Source organism: Cricetulus griseus, chromosome 2, assembly GCF_003668045.3.
Source record: "Cricetulus griseus strain 17A/GY chromosome 2, alternate assembly CriGri-PICRH-1.0, whole genome shotgun sequence".
Classification (NCBI taxonomy): domain Eukaryota; kingdom Metazoa; phylum Chordata; class Mammalia; order Rodentia; family Cricetidae; genus Cricetulus; species Cricetulus griseus.
Genome location: NC_048595.1, coordinates 18,412,214 through 18,430,886, shown reverse-complemented (window position 1 = coordinate 18,430,886; position 18,673 = coordinate 18,412,214). Strand labels below are relative to the sequence as shown.

Below are 18,673 nucleotides of genomic sequence, written 5' to 3'. Positions count from 1 at the left end.
GATATTTTGCTGGTCCAATCATCAGGGCTCGGACTTTGAATCTGACCCTAGGTCTCTGGTGGGCTGTAGTCCAGTCTTTCCACCTCAGCTGCTCCCTCACATGTGCAGGGCTCAAGAGAGCTGAGCAGACGGGGAATATGACACAGTACTCCGTGAGGTTAGGCTATGAAACAGTAGACAGTGGTTATCAAAACTGTCAACACAGCCCTGGGGGGATGGCTCCTTTTTAATGAGACTAAATTGGCCAGATGTTCAGAAACAAAACAGGCAATAGATGGTATGAAACAGAATTGAATACAAACTTCAATTTGATGATCAACAGAAATTTGATATTCTTGAATCCTCAAATGTCCTAATTTCTAACTAGCCCACTCATTCTGTTTTCTTAAGAAAAAAATTGGAAGTTTTCCAAAGCAGTCCTTAAAGACAAAATGAGGGGATAAAACACACTACACGATTTTCCCATTGCAATTGCAGTTCTCTGCAACATTAAGAAACAGATAAGGGAACCTAAAATATAAATATTCTTTGCCTCAAACAAGATATATATATATATATATATATATATATATGTGTGTGTGTGTGTGTGTATATATATATAATATATATATATATATATATATATATATGAGATCCTTTATTGACATTTAACAAAGAATGCCCAATAGAGAGCAGACAGATTTGGAAGCTGAAGCACCATTTGGTTTTTTGAAGTTTTCATATGAAACCAAAAGACGGACAAGTTGCATCTACTATTAACCTTCAGGGTAAGGAAATTCACATCTAAAACCCATTAGTAAAACAATAGCTGTTCATTAAAAGAGGAACTCTGTCATCACACACTGATTGGCTGCAGAGGTACAAGTCATAAAGCAGGTGTTACTTTAAATAGAAAAATAAGTTAAAATACATCAGAAAACGTGCAAACACCACCGAATTCCCAATCTTGTTATGAGGGGCCTCTCTCAGTCGTCCTAACCTGCCTACTTTAACACTTTTTCTGTTCTTCTGCTATTAATGAGAAGTTCTGCTAGTCTTTTTTCAATGGCTAAGGAAAAAAACCTTCATTCAAGAATTTATAGTAAGCAGACTTGCCTCCACCCATTCAATCTGCTGGAAAAATTTGGTTTTGCTTTTTCAGTTTTACTTATTGTCACATCTGATTCAGCAACAGTGTTCATCAGTTTTACTAACAGCTGTGTCCTGACTGACTCCAAAACTGTTTAGTAAAAGTATTTATGTTTGTTGAGTGAATGAATGGTCCTATGATCAAAGACTCCAAGGAATTTTGACTTCTTAATCCTTCTAAACTTGAAGAATCCCCGTTCATGTTTTAGTCAGTCGCCGGCCTGTGGAGGGCAGCCACTTCACACGTGTAAACAACCGCTTGTGTAAGGTGTATAGTTAAGATACAACTTGGTTGTCAACATCTACCTCCTAAATTTCTCCAAGACGCACATCACAGCAAGAACTACACTGTATGGCGCAGTGAACCTCAATTAAGCCTATAGCCACATGCTAAGCATTCTCCTTTGTAAACTAATTACTTCTCCACTGAAATCGGTTCTTTTGGAGGCATCCCCAGAAAATAACCGCCATACACAAATTGGGCTTGGGGAAGCTGTGACAGTCAACCGAGTTACCCCATGAACCTGTTGTCCTTCTCTCCAGGAGTGGATTCAATTTCTATTTAAAAGACTCCACTTTCCTTCATGACGAAGGGATTAAAAAAAAAAAAAAATTCCCAAACCTGAGTTGGGAGAAAATCTCTCTGCTAAAGGTTCAGAGCAATGTGTCTGCTTGCAATTGTCAAAATGTTTGCAGAGGAGCTGATAGACTGGGTCTGGAGCGGGGCCACAGGCATGATTTGGGGGTGCCAGCCTTGGCACTCCGGGCCAAGTGGGGATCCCATGAGGGCAGCGAAGGGCGGAAGAGTAGCCGGGGAGCCCCGGCTCCAAGCTCGGGGGTCCAGGGACGCTGGCAGCTCCCAACTTTGGCGGCCTCACTCTCCCCCTCGCACGGGTCCACGAGCCTCGGACTCGGGCAGCCAACTCCCCAGGTCCGGAGCCCAGCGTGACCCGGGCTCCGTCGGGGGCCCGGCGAGCAGCCTGCTGGGGACCCCCGGGCTTCTGGGCTCCGGGCCGCGGGGGTGCCGCCCCTCCCCCCGGCACACCACGGCCAACGGCGTCCCCGCGGCTCCCGCCCGCGCCCGCCGCGCCCTCCGCCCGGCCCTCGCCACACCCCGCGGCCCGGCGGCGAGCGCGCGCCTCAGGAGAGCCCCCGGCGCGGGCATGCGGCCTAGTCGGGGGTTACATAACGGGGCCGGGCCCCTCCAGAGCGGCGCCCGGGACCCGCTGGCCCACGCCGGACGCCGCCGCTCACCTGCCGTAGATACCCTCGGTGATCCGGTTCCGCTTCAGGGGACGGCGGAGCTTACTGCAGTCGGCGTTCCGCCGCTTCAGTGCCCGCGCCGCGCCGCCGCTGCCTCTCACCTCTGCCGCCGCCGCCCGCCCGCCCCGCGTCGGGCCTGGATTCTACCCCTGCGGCCGGTCACACAGACATGGAGCCAGCACCGGGGGGAGGGGGGCCGGGAGGGGGGCGCCGAGCCTCCTCCGCCTTCGGAAACAAAGAAATGACAATTCCGGGGCCCGCCCGCCCCGCACCAGCCAGCCGCCCGCCCCGCCTCCTCTACCCCGACGGACAGCCCGCGGGACCAATCGAAGGCGCCGCCGCGCCGCGCACGGCCAATCCCAGGGCCCTCTGAGGCAACACGGGCTCTTGAGCCCGCCTCTTTGAAGGACAGAAGGACACACCAATCAGCATAGGGCCTAGACGCGTGGCCGGGCCTATCAGAAAAGAGTTAAATAGAGGCTTATAAATAGGCCCTATAAATATAACATCCTATATTATGCCTTGTCGCGAAGGTGCGCTTCGCGGTTATTGGGCTGCGTCTCGCTGTGGGAAGGCCCACGCCGGAGTACACCGTGTGGTACGGCGCCGCGGGCTCCCGCCTGGCGTGAGGGAACCGAGCGGCGCGGTGTACTGCGTGTGGGGACCTTGCGCTGACATGTGCTTCAGTCAGCCGCGTCCTTATGTAAGAGGGCGTCCCGGGAGCGAAGCCGCGGCCCCTTCTGCGGGCGCCCGAGCGTGCGGCCGTGGCGGCCGCGTCAGCCGGGGTACGAATGACAAAGCAAACCCCACACGTACACACACTCACTCACACACACACACACACACACCCTGCCAGCTTCCCGCGACGTGGTGACAGCGCGCCGACCAATCCAAGGGGGCGGGGCGGGGCCTTGCGGATCCGCCCCCACGGGGTGCGTCACGAGGGGCGTGGCCTCCGCTGCGCGCGACGCTGCGCGGGGCTGCCGGGGGCGTGTGCGGCAGCGTGGCCGGGCTCCACGTCCGCAGGTTCGCGCGTGCGGAGCGTTCCGCGGGCGTGCCTCGGCCTCGGACGCTGTGGGGCTGGCCTGCTGCGCTTCGCGGCCACCCTGATTACTCCCTCAGTCCGCTTTGGCTTAAGAGGAGAGGACCAAGCAGCCCAGGGCCGGCGAGGCGCGCAGCGGGTAAAGGCGTTTGCTGCCAAGCGAGGTGGCCGAGTTGGAGCCCCGGAACCCACGTGGTGTGCTGAGTACTGACTCCCGCAAGTGGCCGTCTGACCTCCTCGCGCTCGCCCACAAACGCACCTACTAAATAAATGCATTTCTTAAAAACAGCGTGGTGACAAAGGCAGGTGGATCTCGGACAGCCTGGTCTACAAAGAGTGTTCCAGGACAGCCAGAGATGTTACACAGAAGCCCTGCCTCGAAACAAAAATGAAATAAATATAAATTTACAAAAAAACAGTTTTAAAAAAAAACTAGAGGAAGCCGGGCGTTGGTGGCGCACGCCTTTAGTCCCAGCACTCGGGAGGCAGAGGCAGGTGGATCTCTGTGAGTTCAAGACTAGCCTGGTCTACCTAGTGAGTGTCTCAATGAATATGTATGTGTATGTGTGTGTGTATGTACATATATACATATATATTATATATATATATATATATATATATATATATATATATATATTATGAAACCATTACAGTTGGATATGGTGGCACATGCCTTTAAACCTAGCACTCAGGAGGCAAAGGCAGGCAGATATCTGGGAGTCACAGGCACCCAGAGTCTCATGGCTTGAGAGATCCTCTTTCACAACAAAACAATAAAGCAATAAATAAAGGCTGGCCATTGGTGGCGCACTCCTTCAATCCCAGCACTCAGGGGGCAGAGGCAGGCGGATCTCTGTGAGGCCAGCCTGGTCTCCAGCTCCAGTGTCAGGATAGGCTCCAAAGCTACACAGAGAAACCCTGTCTCGAAAAACCAAAAACAACAACAACAAAAAACTAGGGAAGTGTAGACCATTAGTCCTAAGGGGCAAAACAAAGCGCTGGTAGGTCTCAAGAACCTAACGACTAGCAGACTGGCACCAGGCAGACCCCCCTCCCCCTCCCGCCCCCGCCTCCGCCCCCGTCCCCGCCCCCGCCTCCGCACACCTTACCCTCAGTTTCCTTTTGCGGGGAGGGGAGGGAGTTCCAGACAGGGTTTCTCCGTGTAAACCCGAATTCCTAGGTTTTTTTTTGGTAAGGACATTTTTTGTGTGTGTGTTTTTGTTGGTTTTGGTTGGGAGGGGGGGTTGTTTTGTTTTTTTTTTTTGTGGGGTTTTGTTTTGTTTTTTTATCCCGGAAGGATTTCTCTGTGTAGCCCTGGCTGTCCTGGAACTCACTCTGAAGCCCAGGCTGATCTTGAGCTCAACATGCTGGGATTAATGGCGTGAGCCGCCACCATCCTGCTCCCCACAGTTATCTTGTATGGCTGATATTATTAGTTAAATAGGATAGAGCTCTCTAGGCGGTGGTGGCACTTGTGTTCAATCCTAGCACTCAGGAGGCAGAGGCAGGTGGATCTCTGTGATTTTGAGGTTAGCCTGGTCTACAGAGTGAGTTGCAGAACAGCCAGAACTGTTGTTACACAAAGAAACGCTGTCTTGGAAATAAAAAAGGATAGTGCTTATACTAGACATCTAATTACCTGATTTCATACCCTGTTCTCCGTTTTACGTGTTGTTATAATCCTTTATGAGTATTTCTTGTAAAGGTTGCAGAATATCCCAGCAAGTGGCCTTGCCACCTTAGCCTCTCAGAAGCAGTGGAGCACTTAGTTATCTAGCACTCTATCTTTTTTAAAAAAAAATAATTTCACTAACTGGATGCCGTTTTATTTTGCCCTGGGACTAGCAATGAACCTCTCCTGGTCTTGGGTCTGTCCCCTTAGTCAATATCACTCAAAAGGTCTAAGTTCCCTTGGGATCCTTTAGAGTTCCCATAGTATCCGAGAGGGAAAAACCCAATGTTATTGGCACCCAGAGTTTTACCATGGGAAATTACTCTTCTCTTCCAGGCCACCCAGGCAAGGAAGCCTTCTCTGTTCTGTCTTGTTTGTGTGTGTGTGTGTTTGTTTGTTTTTCAAGGTAGAGTTTCTGCCTGCTTCTGCCTCCCAAGTGCTAGATCGAAAGTATGTGCCACAATGCCTGGCTTGTGTTGTGTGTTTTTAACCAAGCTAAACTTGATCTTTCCTTCCCTTATCCTCAAACCTAGAGCATCTCTGACAGTGTATTGACAAGTCTGTCTACCCATACAGGAAGTTCCTTGGGGATCAGATCCATACCCTGTGGAGATGCAGTTTTGAAAAAAAATGGCAAGGATTCCCCATGGTTAAGACCAAGGTTGAAATTCCAGCTTGGCCACTTGCTAGCTTGGACAAGTTACTGAATCCCTCAGAGCCTGGGATGGCTCTCCAGTCAGTGTTAAGGAGGAAGGATAATGAGCCCTCAGAGCCTGGCATCTGTGTTGTTGGTGAAGCAAGTAACTGACCCCCCTTCTTGCTCTCGCTTTGTGTGTGTGTGTGTGTGTGTGTGTGTGTGTGTGTGTGTGTCTTCTGTTCTTAGCTTCCTTTGTTGGTTTGTTTTGTTTTGGACCCCAGGGTTGAGACAAGGTCTCACTATTGTAGCCCAGGCTGACCTTGAACTTTTGACATACCCCTCTTCGAAGCCTCCAAAGTGCCAGTAATACAGGCATGAGCCGCTACACCCAGCTCTGCTCTTTGTTTTCTTTTCTTCCTCCTTTAGAGACAAGTTCTCAGTATAACTCAGGCTGGCCTTTGAACTGGTAAGCTGTTGCCTCATCCTCCTAAGTGCTGGCACAGTAGGTGTTCACCACCATGCTTAGCTTAAGTAACTGTTTTACACTTGTTTTGGGTCTCTCACCTCTACTCCAACTTAATTGACAGAAGTGATGCTGGATGGCCAGGATAAGAGACTCTGAGCTCAAAGTTTTGCCCAGGTTTGCCCATCATGGAGAAAGGAAAGACAGAATGTCTGGAGTAGCCAGGATTTCAGCTGCACAATGGTTCACAAAGGAAGTTCAGGTACTTGGAGACTTGAATACATTGGTGGGAACAGATACCTGCTTAGGGCCTGGCTCTAGACTCTATGGTCACTCCAAACCCAAACATCCTACCTTCCTATAACTAAGTTGTTCTGGATTTGGAGGCCCAAAAGCTGCAGTCGCTCTGCTCAGCTTGTCTTTGCTAGGGCTGCACTGTGGTACACCACAGATACGGCGGGTGAGCAATTCAGGGAAACTACAGCATGGCACTGAGGATATGTGCCAGCTCCCTGTAACTCACAGTCCAGTCCGTCACCAGCTTCCCAACAAGGGCTTCCTGTAAGGGGTCAGAATCATTCAGGGAAAGGTGTGCTGTTGCTAGAAGTAGGAGGGTATGGCAGGAGTTACTGTACAGTTCTCACATCAAGCACAAGAGAAAGGTCAGAGAGACTCAGGGTGGTGGCTGAGAGGCCGATCAGATGGTCTGGAGGTGTGGGTAACTGGCCTGACTGATTCGGTTTTTTTGTGTAGCTCTGGCTGTCCTGGAACTTCACTGAGATCCACCTGCCTCTGCCTCTTGAGTGCTGGGATTATAGGTGTGCACCACCACTGGCCAGCATGAGTGGGAGTTCTGAAGGGATGCTTGTGTTCTGCCTTCAGCCATCAAACTACCGAAACGGTGGACCCCAAGAAACTGTAATCCCTTGCCAGGTAGTGGTGGCGCATGTCTTTAAACTGGGAGGCAGAGGCAGGTGGATCTCTGAGTTCAAAGCCAGCCTGGTCTAGAGCTGTGTAGGACTACACAGAGAAAACGTGTCTCAAAAAATAAAAAGAAAGAAACTGGAATCCCACAGGAATATCAGGCTAAGAGAAAAAAAGAAAAAAAGCCAGGACCTTTATATATATCTAAAAAATATAATTATATATTATATATATAATTTTTAGTGCATTGGTGTATCTTGCCTACATGTATGTCTGTGTGGGGGTATCAGGTCCCCTGGAACTGGAGATAGTTGTGAGCTGCCTTGTGAGTGCTGGGAATTAAACCCAGGTCCTCTGGAAGAGCAACCATCTCTCCAACCCTAGAGCTGGTACTTGAAGTTTTACAACTTCTCAGACCACCTTGCAAAAGAGCCTAGAGCTGAGATAATCCTGGGTCAATGGTGGGTGGGGCCACACTTTGACCCAGACCACTTATGTCCTGTATACCTCTGGTTTTCTCTGTACAACTTGCCTTCTTGTGAGGACTGAATTTCAGCTTTTGGAGGGGGAAAGGGGGCTACTGGATAGCTTTGTCCCTTTCCTCAATGGGCTTATCAAGGACAGGTGACTCCGCTAGCTTGTGGAGGTTACTAGGGCCCAAGCTCTGAACTCCATTGACATTCCTGATTCAAATGTCAAGTCGGTGTCCTTGAGTCACCTGTCTCCTTTGCCAGAATCCACCCTGGGGCCACTTCTAGCCGGGTGCCTAGAGGCTAGTTGGGCTAGCTCCTTTGTTTGTTGTTGTTTGTTTGGGTTTGTTTTGTTTTTTTGGGGGGGTCTGTGTAGCCCTAACAGTCCTGGCTGACCTTGAACTCACAGACATTTGCCTGCCTTTGCTGGGATTAAAGTAGGCTCCATTTTACAGAAGAAAGAATAAGGCTTCTGACCATTCCAGTTTATAGAGTAAAGCAGTTATCGCCACACCTGCCTACAAGGGATGGGTTCATATTCCTGAGCCTGCCATGGCTGCTGACAGCCTGAATTGGTGTTGTGTGTCTGGGATGAGAAGATAAGAATGGTGTTTTAAACTGGGCGTCTGTGGTACACACCTTTTGTCCCAGCACTTGGGAGGCAGAGGCAGGCAGCTCTCTGTGAGTTCGAGGCCAACTTGGTCTATTGAGAGAGTTCCAGGACAGTCTCCAAAACCTACCGAGAAACCTTGTCTTGAAAAACCAAAAATATGGGCTGGAGAGATGGCTCAGAGGTTAGGGGAATTGACTGCTCTTCCAAAGGTCTTGAGTTCAATTCCCAGCAACCACATGGTGGCTCACAACCATCTATAATGAGATCTGGTGCTCCCTTCTGGCATGCAGGTGTACATGCAGATAGAACACTATATACATAATAAATAAATAAATAAATAAATAAAATCTAAAAAGAAAAACCAAAGAAATAAAGAGTGGTGTTTTATTTATTACAAATTATTAGTTGGGGAGGGAGTGATGTAGAAGTCAGAAAGCATCGTGGAGTGGTCTCTCCTCCTTCCACCAAGAGTTACAGTGACACACTCAAGGTGTCGGACTTCAAGTGCCTTTACCCAGGGAGCCCTCTTGTCAACCCAAGAGAATGGTGTTCTTGTCATGAGCCCAGGGACAGACCAGAAGAGGACTGCCTCTTCTGAGTCCTTCCCTTATGCCCCTCAGACCAGCAGGCACTGAATCCCTCTGGGTGCAGCCCTCTGGAGGTCCAGAGGACCCAGAAGCCAGCTAACCTCTTTCCAGAACACACCCCACCCTGCTCCCTTGCTTCACTACCCATCTGGAAACAGAGGGGATCAGCAGTGGCCTTCTTACAAGTCACTAACAAAAGGGAGATGGTGCCAGGTGTTGGTGGTGCACGCCTTTAATCCCAGCACTTGGGAAGCAGAGGTAGGTGGATCTCTGTGAGTTCGAGGCCAGCCTGGTCTCCAGAGTGAGTGCCAGGATAGGCTCCAAAGCTACACAGAGAAACCCTGTATCAGGGGGAAAACAAAAAACAAAAAACAAAAAACAAAACAAAAAAAAAAAACCAACAACAAAAGGGAGATGGTTTCTCTCAGAAGGCTCAGCGGGTAGAGCACTTGCCTGGCATGTCCCAAGCCCTGGGTTCCATCACTACCACCTCAGCAGTCAGACATCCGGTGCATGCATAAAGCCTTGGGCAATGGACTAGGAGGATCGGAAGATCAAGGGCTCCTGGGCTACATAATTAGCTGTTAGCCAGTACTGGACTTAATCTTGAAGGTCAACTTGATCGGACTTAGAATCAGCATTTGCATGTGAAGAACTTTCTAGAATGGGTTAACTGAGATGGAGAGACCCACCCTAAATGTGGGTGGTACTGTCCCACCGGTGGGGTCCCAGAGAGAATAACAGAAGAAAGTGAGCAGACCAGTGTTCTCTGTGTCTGCGTCTTGGCTGTGGATGCAGCGTGATCAGCCGCCTCAAGACCCTGATGCTGCTGCGGCACCTCCACCGTGATGGACAGACGACACCACAGACTGACTGCCAGCCCTCCCTCTTCCCTCTTCCTTCCCTCCCCTCCTACCACTTTCCATGCTTCTTCCATCCTCTGTTCCCTCCTCCCGCCTTCCTCCTTCAACTGCATTTGTTGAGCATTTTGTTGTCACAGCAACTAGAGAAGTAACTAAAACACCTGTCTAAAATGAAAACAGAGGTGCCCCCAGTTATGGTGGCACAGGCCTTTAATCCTAGCACCCAGGAGGCAGATCTCAGAGGTCTACAAAGTGGGTTTCGGGACTGCAAGAGCTACACAGAGAAATCCTGGGGGGAGTGGGGAGACAGAGGTGCAAGGCAAGGTGGGAAGTTAGGCCTGTCCTGTCCTTCCTGGCTCAGGATGACAAAATGCTGGGATTTGCATTTGGTGTCAGCTGAGCTCAGAACAGAGCTGGGGTGATCCCATTTCACAAATAAGGAAGAGGCCTTGCCACCCCTGCACTACCACCCCTGTCTCCCCCTGCAGCTTTTATTCTGTCAACCTCTCTGGTAGCAATGGTCCAGCTGCCTTGAGCCTTGTGCCTGCAGAGTCCCAGCGAAGCCCAGAGCCTGGGATGGCTGACTTACATGCCTACTTTTATTCCCAGAGAACCTATGAAGGAAGGAAACTCCGAAGTGTTCAGACCTGAACAGTGTGGCAAAGATGGTGGCTCAAGCCTAGAATCTGTTGGTGTGAAGATCAGATGAGGTGAGGGCGGGTGTGTGTGTCTCATGTTCGCCTAGCATGTGTAAGGCTCTAGGTTTGACCCTCAATGCCACAAAAATTTGAAACAGAGGTGTTTTGTGCGTGTGCCCTTTTAGACAACTTCCTACTCACACCCTTCCCCCCTAAAAACAAAACCATGCGCACACAATTGGGGGCCTTGCTTTTTTCAGTTTGTCAAAGCAGTTTCCAAATGGAAAGGTCTTTCTCGACCATTTTGGCATGGTGAATGAATCCCAATTCTTTCACATGCTGTGTGACCTTAGCTAAGTGACTTCCCTTCTCTGTGCTGCAGTCTTCTAATCTACATTCACTGTCAGCAATAACTTCCCCTTCACAATGTTGTGGTGAGAATGTAAACAGAGTGTATCTGACACACAGCTTCAATGGGAAGTGCCTGGGCCTGCAAGATGGCTCAGCACGTTAAGCTGTCTGCCACTGAGGCCAATGACATGCTTCAGGATCCACATGGTAGAAGGAGAGAACCAATTCCTTCAACTTGTCCTCTGACCTTCACACATACCCAATGCTAAATAAATAAATGTAATTTTAAAAATTGAAAAAACAAAACAAAACACCTAAGTACTGTGTGTCACCACACCCAATGCAGCACAGAGTTCCTGGTAGGAATGTATGGCAGTCCATTCAACCAACAGGCTCTGTGGGACATCTGGGCTGTTACCCACTTCCCACCAGACAGGATCTCATCTAATGCAGACTAATCTCATTCTCTGTCCTCAAGGATGAACTTGAACTGTTCTGAGACAGGGTTTCTCTGTGGCTTTGGAGGCTGTCCTGGAACTAGCTCTTGTAGACCAGGCTGGTCTCGAACTCACAGAGATCAACCTGTCTCTGCCTCCCGAGTGCTGGGATTAAAGGCGTGAACCACCAACGCCCGGCCCTTCACACCAACTTAATGCAAAAAGAGGAAAACAGAGAGACTTATTGTCTTGCCCAAGGTCACACAACTATTAATGAGCTACAAAGCTCATTAGGTATTGAATGAATGACCACCTAATGCCTAGAGCAAGCTCACACCTGTGGTGTGGAAAATCTTCCATAGAAAGAATGGAGCCCTAACCTACCTCATGGTCACTACTTGTGTTAGTGACCTCAACCATCACCACTCAAGGGAACAATTTGAAGGAAACAATTATTATTTAGGCTTGTGGGTTTGTAGGTGTTTATGCCATAGTTGTTAATTGCTGATTCTGGGTCTGTGGTGAAGGTGAGCTTCACCACACTGGGAGCATGAGACAGGGCTGCTCACCTTGTGGTAGGCAGGAAGCAGAGAGAAATAGGCTAGGCAGTGGTGGTATATGCCTTTAATCCCAGCACTCGGGAGTCAAGAGACAGGCAGATCTCCCTGAGTTCAAGGCCAGCCCAATCTACAGAGCAAATTCCAGGGCAGCCAGAGCTACACAGAGAAACCCTGTCTCGAAAACCAAAAGCAACAACAACAAAAACACAGGAAAGGGCTATTGCAAGAAACAGCCCCCAAGGACACACCCCACCAGCCTGATTTCTCCAAGAGCCCCCACCTCCTGCCTCCTCCTACTGTTAGACCCCCGGAAAACTCAGGCCTCCTGGGTCTCAGCCCAGGACCGCGGTCACCCCAATCACCAGGCAGATTGCTTGCTGCAAACTGCATGAGGCTTTATTGTTGTTTAACGAGCTAACCTATGTTAGCTCGGGTCTTTCACCCACCCGCCATGGCGGATGGCTAGCAAAGACAGCTCGAACCGGCTGCAGAGAGATCTTGTAGGGCAGTGTAAGGGGAGTATCTAGGGGTATGCACAGGCTTAGGATTGGTGTGCCTCCAGGCTCCCAGGGTGGTTGCTATGCTCTGTGCATCATTGCTGTGCGCTTGTCCGTAAAGCACACCCAGAGCCGTAAAGCATAGCGCCACCAGCTAACTTCTGATTGGTTCCTTGCCGAGGCAGGCACCTAACCTCTAGTGACCAAGGCAAGGTCAGAAAAGCACTTGTTACTGTCATGGCTGCCAAAAGGGGCAGGATCTGACCTTAGTGACTAAGACAAGGTCAGACAAATACGTGTTTGGCTGTTATGGCTGCCAAAATGGGGAGCTGGTCCCTTCACTACCTCTCGACTTGTCCCTACAAGTCATTCTTGTCCCTACATGCCATTCTAGAACAGATCTGTCACAGGAGGCAACACTGGCTGGGTCTGCATCAGTTCCATTCCTGTTGCTGGGGCAAAACAGCCAGCAAAGCAACTCCTGGAAAGACAGGTTAATTTTGCCTTTCAGTTTGGGGCCCAACAAGGTAAGGAAGCCGTGGCAGCAGGAAGGCAAGCTGCTGCTCACATTCACAGTCAAGAAACAAAGGAAGGGAACTGGGGAGAGATGGCTCAGAGGTTAAGAGCACTGACTGCTCTTCCAGAGGTCCTGAGTTCAATTCCCAGCAACCACGTGGTGGCTCACAACCATACATAATGAGATGTGGTGCCCTCTTCTGACATGCAGGCAGAACACTGTACACATAATAAGTAAATAAATCTTAAAAAACGAAAGAAAGAAAGAAAGAAAAAAAGAAAGAAAGAAAGAAAGAAAAAAGAAACGGAGGGGCTGGGCTCTATGCTCTTCCTGACTTAGGGCTCAGTTACCAGCACTTACATAGTGGGTTACAACCATCCAGTTCCAGTTCCAGGGGATCCAGTGCCCTCTTCTGACCTTTTTGGGCATCAGGTACATAAACATACATGTAGGCAAAACACTCATACACATAAGAGAAATAAACCCTGAAGAGGAATATAAATGCCCATGTTCATCTCAGTTTGCATTCTGTCCAGGATCCCAGCCCATAGAATGGTGAGGTACACATTTATCATTGCTCTATTAGCCTAGTCTGCAAGCTCCCTCAGACACACCAGAGGCTTGTTTCCATAGGGATTCTAAATACCATCCAGTTGACAACCAAGAGTGACCATCACGAAGTCCCAGCCCCCATGATTCAGTCATTTCCCAAAAGGCCCATCAGCAAACAGCTAAGTCATGAGTCTTTTGAGGACATTTCTCATTCAAGCAAGAACACCAGCCATGCTGTGGTCTGGGAAAAGTGTCACATGTTCTCACAGAACCTCGATTTTACAAAAGGTACAGGACTGCATGTGAAGACTTGGGGCTCCTGCTTGTTTCCACATTCCTAGGAAATGTCTGGCCCCTAGAACAGGATGCCACAGTCAAAGTCCCTCTCTCCTCTAACTTGCTTTTGGCAGAGGACTTTACTACAGCAATGGTAAAAGAAACTAAGACGCCTTCCTTTCCCTTTTGTCAAAACAGTTGCTGGGGCCGCACGTTGGTGGCGCACGCCTTTAATCCCAGCACTCGGGAGGCAGAGGCAGGTAGATCTCTGTCAGCCTGGTCTCCAGAGCAAGTGCCAGAACAGCCTCCAAAGCTACACAGAGAAACCCTGTCTCGAAAAACCAAGAAAAAAAAAAAAAACAGTTGCTGGGACCTGAACTCTGGGCCTGCTTCATGCTCTACCATAGAACCCCAGTATCAGCTCTAGCCCCAGGCAGGCCCTGCCTCTCTTACAGGGTAGACCAAAGAAACAAATATAAAGAATGGGTGGATGGGGGCTGGAGAGATGGCTCAGAGGTTAAGAGCACTGACTGCTCTTCCAGAGGTCCTGAGTTCAATTCCCAGCAACCACATGGTGGCTCACAACCATCCATTATGAGATCCGGTGCCCTCTTCTGGTGTGCAGATATACATGGAAGCAGAATGTTGTATACATAAAAAATTAATAAAATCTTAAAAAAAAAAAAAGAATGGGTGGATGGCAATGGAATAGAATGCTCTCCTTCAGACTACACACGAAGCCGTGGTGATGGTGCTTGTCTGTAATCCTAGTTCTCAGGAAGCAGAAGTAGGAGGACTCCTACAAATCCAAGACCAGTCTAGTCTACACAGCGATTTCCAAGGCAGGGCTCCAGAGATATACCCTGTATCAGAAAAGACCAAATATATAAAATCAGGGGCTGGAGAGATGGCTCGGCGGTTAAGAGCAGTGGCTGCTCTTCCAGAGGTCCAATTCTCTTCTCTTAGAGCTCATCTCAGAGTACAGCCTCCTCAAGAGGTTCAATTAAACCCGGGTTCAATTCTCAGCACCCACATGCAGCTCACAACTGTCTGTAGCTCCAGTTGCAGAGGCCCCGGCACCTTCACACAGACATACATACAAGCAAAACACCAGTGCACACAAAATGAAAATAAAGAGGTCATTAAAATAAATAGATAAATAAAAAACAAAAAAACTGAGCACAGTAGGAGCTCCCAAGAGGAATCCAACCAGGACTGTCTGAATGAACGACCACGTTGAGTAAATGTGTTGCCTCTTCCTCCCATGAAGTCCCTCTGTTCTCTAGGCCAGCCCAGCCAGCTTTGTTTGCATCCTGAGATAAGTAGGGCCTTTGGCGGATGTCTCTCCTATCACTCCTTCAAGTGGGTGTGGGGGACTCCAGTGAGGCCTGGTGCTGGCAGAACCTGGGAACAGCAACAGGAACAAGATGGCCTCTAAGTACCCACGGTCCCTCCGATGCTGCCTGCCCCTGTGTGCCTTCATACTACAGGTGGCTTTCATCCTTCTCTTCTGGTTTTTCATCTCCTATGACACTCCCCAAATGCAACAGAAGTTCACGGTGACTTATCAAGGTGAGAGGCCAGGGGTAGGGGAGGTCTGTGGCTCACCAAGGGCACAGGTGTTTCTTTTTACAGCATTCCCAAAAAGGGGTTCCAGCCCTTACATTGATTGCACTGAGGCCAGCTGACAGTATGGTCTGGGCTTTAGGAGTGGCCCAGGCTTTGTCCCTTCTTCCATGAGCCTCACCTGGGGCTCAGAGCAGGGGACTTGTCTGTTGTCCTGAATTTCCTATGCAAATAGTCTTTACAGTATTCCACTTTTCCTGCTCCCCTTCTCTCTTTTGGTAGCAATGACTGTCTCGATGTGTTGTGTTATGGGGTGGGGGTGTCTCCCTTACTCATCTCTTTTAAAAACGTATGTGTATTATTTTTAGTTAGGGGTGTGTGTCTGTGTGTGGATATGTACGTAGATGCTCATGGGGCCAGAGGCACTGAATCCCTTGGGAACTGGAGTTACAACAGTTGTGAGCCCCCAATAAGGGGTGTTGGAAACACTGATCCTCTATAGGAAAGAGCCCTGGACCCACCTCTCCATTTTCCCTCTTCCCTGCCTCCTCTCCAGGGTGGGAAAGCCTGCTTGGGGTGGGAATCCAGAGCCAGAAAGAATGGCTGGAGGAGAAGGATGGTTATTTGATGTGTCGCTGTGATGAGAGCAACCACAAACAAATGGCTTGTTCACAGTGGTCTGTGTTTGCTTCTGTACAAAACATCCCTGCTGGTCTGAAGCTTCTCCCCGGCTGCTCATGGTAAACAGATGCGCCTCTCAAAGGGTGCCCCAGAGACAGAGCAGTAGCCCAAGCCTTGCAGAGTGGGACCTTGGGCTTCCGTGATGTGAAGCAGAGCATGCTTGCAAAGGCTCCTCCTGGTACAGTTCTAATTCCTTCTCATTCGTCTCTTTTAAGTCCAACCCAGTGTTAGCCAGGTGGTGCTGGCTTTTAATCCCAGCAGGAGGCGGAGGCAGGTGGATGTCTGTGAGTCCAAGCCAGCCTGGTCTACAGAGCGAGTGCCAGGACAGCCAGGGCTACACAGAGAAACCCTGTCTCAGACAAAAACAAATCCATCCCAGTGTTTGTTTTAACCCTGTTCATTCTTGTTTCTCCACTAAGTCACATTTGCATCCAGCATGGGGTCTGGACACATGGAGCATGCAGCTGGTTTTCACTGAGCACTTACTGTATACCAGGCATTTTTCATACAGCTTCTCATTGGCCCCCACAGCAACCCATTGAGGCAGGCTGCTATGTCTTCCATTTCTCACGATCATTGGGCCAGGGGTGCCTAGCAGGCATTGGTACATCAGACTGACAGTCAGACATGTTGACTGGTTCTAATTGCATGGCCCTTGTCCCCTAATTAGTAGGTATGGGAGCCACTCAGGCAAACTGATGCCTGCAAACTGACCTCTAACTGCTATATGTCCCAAGTAAATAAATAACAGACGTAATCCTTAGAAGTTTTGTAATAAAAAAGAAATTTTAAAAATTAAAAAAAAAAAATAGGGCTGGAGAGGTGACGGAGTGGTTAAAAGCCAAAGGACCCAAGTTGTTCCCACCATGCATATGGCGTATTTGTAACTGCAGCTCTAGGGCATCCAATGCCCTCTTCTGGCTTCCTTGGTAACCCCCAGATAGCATACATTCACACACACACACACACACACACACACACACACACACACACACACACACCTTTAAATGAGTAAATAAAAAGGACTGAAAGCACCAGAGGCAGGCAGATCTCTGTGAGTTCAAGGCCAGCCAGGTCTAGAGAGTTAGTTTCAGGACAACTAGAGTTGTTACACAGAGAAACCCTGTCTCGAATAGGTAGATAAACACCATCAGCTTTTATTACTAATCAGCTTCAATTTCTTATGTTTTAGATAAAAAATAAACCTAGAAGTGCTAATGTTTTCTTCCAGGAACCTCTAAGGACTGTCTTGGCACCTTCCAAGGCTTTGTGCTCTGATGACCATGTCTGGATGACCTATAATGGAGCCAAACAGGCAGGAGATGAGAGAGAGTAGAAGCAAGGAGTCAGGTTCAAGACCCATTTAGGAGATGGTGAAAGGCGTGTGCGTGCATGCGTGTGTGTGTCTGTGTGTGTGTGTGTGTGTGTGTGTGTGTGTCTGTGTGTGTGTGTGTATGTGAGTGTGTGTGTGTGTGCTACAGACATGTGACTGGATAAAAAGCTGTGTGTATTACTTTCTATTACCTTTTAGACAGGGCAAGATGGCTCCTCCTGGCCTCATTTCCCCATGGCAGGCAGATAGTGCTAGTTGGGAGCATCAGGTCAGCCCAGACATCACATTGCAGCAGAGGCATTCCAGCATCGAGTGAGAGCAGAGTGGAGGTGCTGGTGAAATGTCTACTGATACCCCATTCTCTAGAGACAAGATCAAACTCATGTAGAAGCAGCCGACATTCAGAGGCATGCTTCACTAGGGCCATTACTGGAACAGTTTACCACAGACAGCCCTTCCTAGGGATGCCAAACTGGGGAACTATCTCTTGGGCCTTTTGCTTTGTAAACTACTTATCAGCCCCGTCCCCCAGCACTCTCCTCAGGGGCAGGGAAAGGGGCTATGGGAAAAGAAGAGGGGTTTCCCAGTGGTGAGTGAGTACTCCACACCCTCCATCTCAGGGAATCTCCATTTCTCTTCTCCAGCTGCTGGGGTGATGGTGGGATAGGAGGGAGCAGAGAATCTGAACAAGGAGATGGCACAGACTGCTACGGCCTCCACGGCTGTAGAGTTCCTCCCCTGAGTCTTGTTCCCTCACGCTATTAGGAGGGGCAAGAGTGGGTGGGCAGGACCGGAAGGGGAAAGGAGAAAAGGTCTGTGTAGAAGAATTCAGGGGCTGACCTGCAGTTATCCAAATGCACAGGCACAAAGAGGGAATTGCCATGCAAAGTAATTAATACCTGTCATGTATGGCAGGTATGGGTGCTCTCCTCACAGCACCAAACCTTGCAGGAGCCAGGGAGCAGGTGCCACTACCCATTTTACAGATTAGGAAGCTGAGGCACACAGAGAGAACCAGGCCTTAGCCCTGATGTGCAAACTCAGAGGTCACACTCGAGTAGGACAAGGCAAGAGGGTGTGGAGTTCAGATACCAGCTGTGTGACCTGTGCTGCTCACAGCAGCCTCTGTGCCTCTCTTCCTCCATTGTCAAATAGGAAAGACAAATAGTGATTCTCACAGGCTGAGGCTGGGAAGTGGGTCTGGTCCTGAGGATGCTGGGGATTGCCCCCCTTGCCTCACTTCTGGGCTCCACGGTAGGTCGGTAGGTCCGTAGGTCGGTCAGTCGACTTTCTTACATCCCAGAAGGCCCGCCTCAGGCGGTGAAACTCCTCCTGCCACCCAGTGCTCCCAGCTCCTTATCATGCCAAACATCTTGCAGTCAAGTAGTTTATCAGCCCCAGAGCAGAGTTGCTCTGAGAGGCCAAGACTGACGCCCATGGAGGTGCTCTGAGCTTCTGAGTGGGACTCAGTTCTGGGGTGGGGGTGGAAAGGGGTGGGAGTCAGCCCTGAGAAGAGAGAGTCTGAGCCTGGAGCCTCATGAGGCTGGAGAGGAAATGAGAAGAAGGGCAGGCAGGGTGGGGGTCGGGAAGGCCAGATGTTATG

The 18,673-nt window shown here is 49.6% G+C and overlaps 1 protein-coding gene across 1 annotated transcript in view; it reads left to right on the top strand.

Moving 5' to 3' along the window:
- Positions 1 to 14,917: 14,917 nt before the first annotated feature.
- The window catches only part of LOC100762369 (blood group Rh(D) polypeptide), a 38,688-nt gene continuing 34,932 nt past the window's right edge, over positions 14,918 to 18,673 (top strand). The window contains exon 1 of the mRNA XM_027399661.2: positions 14,918 to 15,062. Coding sequence (XP_027255462.1) covers positions 14,918 to 15,062 — 145 coding nt within the window. The remainder of the gene's footprint in view (positions 15,063 to 18,673) is intronic.